Source organism: Neolamprologus multifasciatus, chromosome 16, assembly GCF_963576455.1.
Source record: "Neolamprologus multifasciatus chromosome 16, fNeoMul1.2, whole genome shotgun sequence".
In the NCBI taxonomy this organism is placed as follows: Eukaryota; Metazoa; Chordata; class Actinopteri; order Cichliformes; family Cichlidae; genus Neolamprologus; species Neolamprologus multifasciatus.
The window spans coordinates 13,396,878-13,404,000 of record NC_140454.1 but is presented as its reverse complement, the minus strand read 5'-3'; the positions used below and the strand labels follow the sequence as shown (position 1 = coordinate 13,404,000).

Here is a 7,123-nt window from a genome sequence, read left to right as displayed (position 1 = left end):
ACCTCAACTTTTGGGATTCTGAATTAAATAGTACGTTTGAGCGCTCAATAGAAACCTGGATCGATGTCTAAATTATTCAGCAGCAGAAACACCGCTCCTGCTGTCAAGAACCTACAGTTTTGTCACGTGCCAGTTCATGTAACACGTTAAATGTTTAAAAAAAATGTTTTTAAGCCTATTACAAAGACCATAAAGGTGCCACGCGGATGGATCTGTTTGACATGCAAGCACGGTAACTATTACACCATCTACAGATGCTTTATTCATGCTGGGTTACAGCTCATTAAAGTTCATTCTTGGCTCAAATGCCAATAGATCCATCTCTGTTCAGCCAATAGTGTGATGCAGCTTTTTCTGGAGAAAGAAAACATAAGAGGACTTTGAGTTGGGATTTTCTTTTTTTTCTGTTTTTTTCCCCATGTAATTTTGTTATACAAGTACAGTATAAAACATGAAATTAACTTGAAATTGGTCAAATGGAATTTACTTGCTTGGTATCTATTTGGTTCATACCAAGCATATTTTCCTTAATGATTAAATATTTGAATGAATAAACTTAAAACAACAACAACAAACATTTCAAATGTCAAATAATTGCTTCATGTTTGCCTTTTTTGAGTATACCTTCTATTCTACAAGACATAACCTGTCTAAGTTTAAGTATTTACATCAAAAAAGAAGAAGTCAAGGATTTTTGGTGAGGTAAGTATTTTCTTTAATTTAACTAAAAACAAACAAATAAACAAAAAAAATAAAAAATTCACGGTTCCAGTGGTCATGTCCTCTTTTCAAAAGTACGACTACATATGCTTTTCTCATTGAAACATAACATTAATTAAAAACAGATATTAAAACCAACAACACAACATGAAACTTAACAGAACAGACAATCACTCAGTCAAAGGACACAAAGATATTGCGCCGCGTGCCAGTGCAACACTTTATTCTAAACCTACCACAATATTGAGGTTCAGTTCAAGTTTGTTCAGTCAGCAATAAATACATGAGCTCCTCAAGAAGTTTTTTATGACACGGGGGCCTCGTGCAAGAACAGGTTTGTCCCTAAGTGACAGATTTAAGAGAACTTCTCACATTCTGAAATGAAATTCATGAGAGGTCCACTCGTGCACTTTATATAGAGAAAAACGGAATCTTATTTTTTGTTAATTTGAAAGACATTTTCTTTAATGTTGCCTGCTGTGCTGCAGTAATTTCAGCAATATTTCTGTAAGACTTTCTGTAAGACCTTTTTGCAAGTCACTGTCCGGGTGCAACGTGTGTCTGATAGGATATCTAACTCGTTTAGCTGTTTTCACACCTTGAATTATTCTAGACATTACTTCACAGAGGCGCATGTGATCGGAGACAGTTTTAACCTGCCAGCTTAAGCTTGTGTGAAATCAGCCCGCACTAATGTGAGAATAGCGCAGCTAAATGTTCGTCTGGTGTATTCACACATTTTGTGTCTTGCCTCCTGCCTTATTCAGATGGCCCCCTCACCTACAACAAATCTGACTGGAAACTGTTTCCTGCTGTGTGCCACATGTAGGAAAGAACAACTATGGATAATTTTCAGATCTAATTCCCTTGACTTTTTCCAGGGAGTCTTGTGTGAAAACAGCTGTACACTGTTTCAAACTGTGTTCTTAGATGCTGGACTTGAAAGCTCTGCAGTGTAAATCTGTTCTTGCATGAGGTCTCGTGTATAAAACCTTATGCACATTCCCTGTGTGTATTAAGCTGGTAGTTTACATAAAAGTTCCCAGTGTGAGAGGTTTACCCAGCCTTCATCAGGTCACCTGAGTGGGCTGGATCACTGACATCTCTACAAACACAGTTCTGGACAGCAAGTGAAATTGCAGGGGTGAAGCCACCTTTTTCATGTTCCCTCAAAGGCACCAGTCTTTCTGATCCCTGATGTGCTGCCTTGTTGAAATACAAGCGCTCACTCCACTGCTGCTTTTCAAGGCCTTCAATATTTTCAAAGCTATCAGTCCTCCTTTCAAGGTTTTCGCCCCTCTGGCTCTAATCACCACTGATCTCTATACTGACCCGAACTCAGCCATCCAGGCTTCGTATTTTTCCAGGTCTGCAGCAGAAACAGACTTTGAGATCTTCTTGAGTGTCAAGGTGAAGTCCTCCATGGTCACGGGCATCTGCAGTTCTTCTTTGGACAGAGCTCGGATCTCCTCAGGGCTTAGGCCTTGGATTCGACGACGCATCGCCATCATGGAGGCGTCCCTGACGTATGTGTAAAGAAACAAGCAGGGAGTGGACAGAGAGAGACAGAAGACAGTTACTCTTGGCACGCCAAACATAATTGCACTGTTTTAAATTACACATTTGCTGTGTTTTAGCCCTGTCAGAAAGGATTGTGCCTGAGCTGTGATGAAATCCTGCAGGCTACGCTGTATGTTGGACAATGAGCATGCATCCAAGGTCAATGAAACAATGTGAGGGAGAGATGAGCAGAGACAGCTTTGGATGCATGAAATGCCTGCCATTCCTGGCAGTGCTACAGCAGAAAGGATCCCCACATCAAGGACAGGACAGTAAGGATAAAAGTCTTACACTAAAACAACTGCTACACTGCACTACAATCAAAACAGCGCTGCGTGTTTGAAGAGACAGAGCTGATAAAAACACAACAGGGACGACGTGACCTCATAATCTGACAGTCAAATTATCATTATCGTGTGTGCAGTTACTCTTTGCATAATTTGCTTGTTTAGCAAGTAATAACAGAGTTATACATTTAGGTAGAGATGAAGCAAATTACTAGCAGCCTGTGTTCCTGAGTTGATTGGTATTTATATGGAAAGGTACTAAAAGAAGGCATTGCAGTTATGAATTAGCTAAAATTATTTTTTCTCAGGGCCAGATTAAAGTACCACAGTGATTCAAAACTCAGTGATTCAAAAATCGGCGGTTTACTAAGAAGACAACGATTTGTAACTTAAATTTAGTCTACATGCAGGTGCAGGCTACAAAACATGACAAAGCAATAGGTGGCGATATAACCCTAACTGTCCACTGACCAAAAAGGAGAGACATAAAGGCCCACACCTTTCAAATTGCAAGGTAAAATCCCTACCCCGGAAGGAGTTTTTCCAAAAGCTCTGTAAGGTTGAGGCTGCTGAGCACGAAAACTGCTTTGTGGCAGTACTTGTGAAAAACAGAGAGGAAAAAGCCTGAGCTTCCAGTGTGCTAGCAGGACGATCACTGAGGAAGCAGCACTACTCTTGCTTCAGGCTTTTAAAAAAGATAAATTGCACAGCAGCATTTGTAAGCCACTCTGGATAAAGTGAATTAGGAGAATATAAAATCAGTCAAAGTCTAAAGTTTTACACAGCACTCGCAAATTGGGAACTCTGCTAAAGACCCAGAGCGAATCAGAAATTTTTAGCTCAATACCAACAGTTTGCCATCTCGTCACTTATTACATGATACCCCAACAGTAACGTGCGGTGATAACAATCTTTTAATAGTTTAGGTACGAGCATATTGAAACAAAGAACACAAAGCAGCATTTGCTTTACTGTGTTCTGTATATAAAACATGAAACATAAACTGATAATCAGTTTCTAAACCATACACACCTGCAGACGTTGGTGATGTCTGCTCCAGAGTAGCCCTCGATCTTCTCAGCAATGAGGTCCAGATTTACGTCTGTAGCCAAATCCACCTCTCTCAGGTTGATCCTTAGAAGCTCGACACGACCAACAGCTACATCCAAATACACATACACACACAAAAATTGTTTTAATTTAAGGGCAATGCATCTGAAAACCAGTTAAGGAGAAATGGGAATGAAAAGCAGTAGAGAGGCACATAAAACAATGACTAGAAGTCCACGGTGTTACAAAGTCATCAGTCATTTTAGTTCCTGTGCTGTCAGTCTGTGCCTGGTGAGGTCACCTGAGGGCAGAGGGATGTAGATCCGCTTTTCCAGCCGTCGTCGCAAAGCTTCATCAATGTCCCAAGGGAAGTTTGTGGCAGCCAGGACCATCACCATCTTAGAGGGGTCGTCACCCTCCAGGGCTCCCCCAACTCCTGCTCGCAAAAAACAACAAAACAAAATTTTCAGCTTGTTTACGCAACACATTCAGTTTCAAAGTATCTCAAAAAGTCATTTAGCTGTAATGAGGCGCCAAAGGGACAAATGCATTATGACACCTGTCCCGTTTGCTTCTAACTCAAATTTTTGCAATATCCTTGATTAATCCCTCAAACAACTGTAACAGCAAGCTGCGCACAGCTTCACCTATTTCTCTAATCCACTAACCATCCATCTGAATAAGAAGTTCAGATTTGACCCTGCGGCTGGCTTCGTGTTCATCAGATGTTCCTCTCCTGCCACAGATGGAGTCGATCTCGTCTATAAAGATGGTCGTTGGCGCATAAAATCGGGCCTGAGAAGGAAGAAGTTTCGCATTGTGAGTTTCCTTTCCGCTGCAGTGCACACACATGTAAATAAGAAGCGGCTGTATTCTCCTGTGCTGCTTTTATCCAAAGTGCTTCGTAATTTCACTTTGATTCACCCATTCAAAAAACATACACGCACACTCACAGGGAAGGAGATAAAATGCAAGGGTTCAGCATTTTGCCCATAGGCCCAAATGCTTATTTCCACACACGCTCACCATTTCAAACAGCAGACGGACAAGTTTTTCCGACTCGCCCCTGTATTTGGAGGTCAACGTGGAGGAGGACACGTTGAAGAAAGTGGTCCCACATTCTGTGGCCACGGCTTTGGCTAACATGGTTTTCCCCGTACCTGGAGGGCCGACCATTAATACACCCTAAAAAGCAAAATGTCACACAATCTTAAAACATTAGACAAGTAAACAAATGAACCCGCACACGCACGCACAGAGAAAGGACCAGGCTGCAAACACAGAAGATCAGTATTCAGTTCACTACGACCATTAACAGTTGTTATATCAGTATGCGGCTCCCACATTCCTTTTAAGAACTTCCTGGGAAATAGACTTAAATGCTGCCTTGTCAAGACTCACATGAGAAGATCGATACCAAGTTAAACATTACGATAGTTGAGCACACAGGAGATTTGGGGGGGAGGGGGCTAGCTCAGTCCAGATGTTGAAAAAAAGAAAAAAATCCATTTACCAGCACCTCTAAAGCTTGCTCCTGTGAGAATAGGATATTAGTCTGAATGTGAATGGATTGCCTTCCCGTAGACTGTAATCCCTGTTTGAGACTGGATAATTGCATGTTATTTAAAAGCCTGTGATATTAAACAAAAGTGTCAAACCCTGATTTAAATCTCCTCTATAACCATTTTTTAATATCGCTGCCACTCCGGCGTCTAACAGTTCTATATCTGCTTGGCGCCTTTTGCTACGGAGATTACAGAAACCACAAAAGGAAGCATGGCTGACATAATCCATTTCATTTTAAAGAAATTTTATTTTTATGCCTCAGTCAATTTAGGTGTGTCTTATGCTGACTGCAGGACTGAGTCGAGCGACTCGGAATATAAAACAGTACTGCGGTGGGTATTGATCAGAATCTCAGCAGGAGCAGATGGGAGCGTATGTGCACCTGCATTAGGAGTAGAAACACTCAGACGTGCTGCAGAGCACAGAACAAAAACGGAACTGCGTAGACCTAAATGTGCGTGCTAATAAAACACATACCTCCACTCACCTGTGTGCTGAGAAAACAACCATTAACCTGTTTTCCTCTGCAACTGACTTATCGCTCTTTAATTTTACTTCACCTTCAGTGATTAAAAAAGAAAAAGAAAAAAAAAAGACTATCCATCTATTTAAAGTTAGTGAAGAATTTTAATTATGCATGCCTATACAAGTCAAATGAAAAACATTGTGCTGCTATATCTCCCCCCATAAAGTATTAACCCTCACATGATTGGGCCTCAGGGGAAGCAGTGTCACATGATGAAAGTTTAACCGAGGCTGATGCAGAAGAAGCCTCCCATCTCTGTGGAGACTTTGACTTTGTAAAAACATTTTAGTTGCCGCATTTTACTTGCGATCAGGCTACGTGATCAGCCAATCTCCGAAGCTTACCGCTCTTTCTGAATTTAGCCAACTGCATTCTGCAGTGTATTGGTAGATGCTACCTGTTTATAGATAATATGAATGACATTACATATGCAAGTTGTTCCATTTTATCAAATGACATTTGCAGATTGGATCTTATTCTTAAAATGTGTCTTCATCTTCCTCATCAGTCATTTATTTGAGGCTGAAGTAATCACAAATGAAAACTATTTGATTATTTAATATTTTTTTGTGATGTTTGTCAAGCTCTCTGTGTTAGCTTGCTCTCCCTCTCCACTCGCTGAACCTCGACTTTATAGAAATTTGCATGCATGAACACAAGACAGAAATATAAAGGAAAGCATCACTTTCTGATTCTGAACAGGCACGACTTGTTTAACATTTACTGTTAATGTTACTGTTAGGTGAGCCAAAATATTATTATTTATTGTCTTTATTTAAAATAAGCACATGTTGACTGCGAACGACTTCAACGTGATTTTATGCTGTATTAATTTGGAACTATTACGGTAAGTTGTTGGTGGAACCTTTTATCACACGGCAGAGTTGTTAACGTTAGAAGAGAAATGATAAGTTCGACATTTTAATTAGTCAAGTGAGAGAGAGAAATGTGCTGCATGAGGCCAAATCTCACATGATCAGATACAATGACACGATCATTTTTTAGGAAATTATACAGGAAAGTTTGGAAACATGTGGACAGAAAGGAGCAAGATAAAACAAAAGTCTGCAGAACTGAACTGAGGCTGACTTGAGTTGACAGTGATAGTGTCAACAGAAATGGCGCACTTGAATAAAGTACTAGATTTAGTGTGAAGCTAACTAGTCTTGATGTAGAAGTTGGTGTTGACCTTAACGCTCAAACTTTGATGTAACTGGTGCAACATGCTGCAAGATACTCAAAATGGTAGGTGTGCTACAGAGCAAAGTGAGTAGCTCACAGCTGAAAAACATATTTATAGACTTCTGCAATTACTCTCTCATTTTTTAAAACCCCCAGTAAGGAACTAGATAAAGTTTGCATGTAGAGAATATGTGAAAAATCACAGGTGTGTGTGTATGTGTGTGTACCTTCC

General features: G+C 40.3%; 1 protein-coding gene across 2 annotated transcripts in view; it reads right to left on the bottom strand.

Annotated features, from left to right (window-relative positions):
* Nucleotides 1-691: 691 nt before the first annotated feature.
* The window catches only part of katnal1 (katanin p60 subunit A-like 1), a 10,568-nt gene continuing 4,136 nt past the window's right edge, over nucleotides 692-7,123 (bottom strand). For both annotated transcript variants that reach the window (XM_085134668.1, XM_085134669.1), the window contains exons 6-11: nucleotides 7,119-7,123; nucleotides 4,644-4,802; nucleotides 4,286-4,412; nucleotides 3,919-4,053; nucleotides 3,600-3,726; nucleotides 692-2,241 (exon numbers count right to left, since the gene is read on the bottom strand). The exon at nucleotides 7,119-7,123 is cut by the window's right edge and continues 101 nt beyond it. In XM_085134668.1, the coding sequence (XP_084990794.1) occupies nucleotides 2,043-2,241; nucleotides 3,600-3,726; nucleotides 3,919-4,053; nucleotides 4,286-4,412; nucleotides 4,644-4,802; nucleotides 7,119-7,123 (752 nt within the window). In that variant the 3' untranslated portion in view covers nucleotides 692-2,042. The remainder of the gene's footprint in view (nucleotides 2,242-3,599; nucleotides 3,727-3,918; nucleotides 4,054-4,285; nucleotides 4,413-4,643; nucleotides 4,803-7,118) is intronic.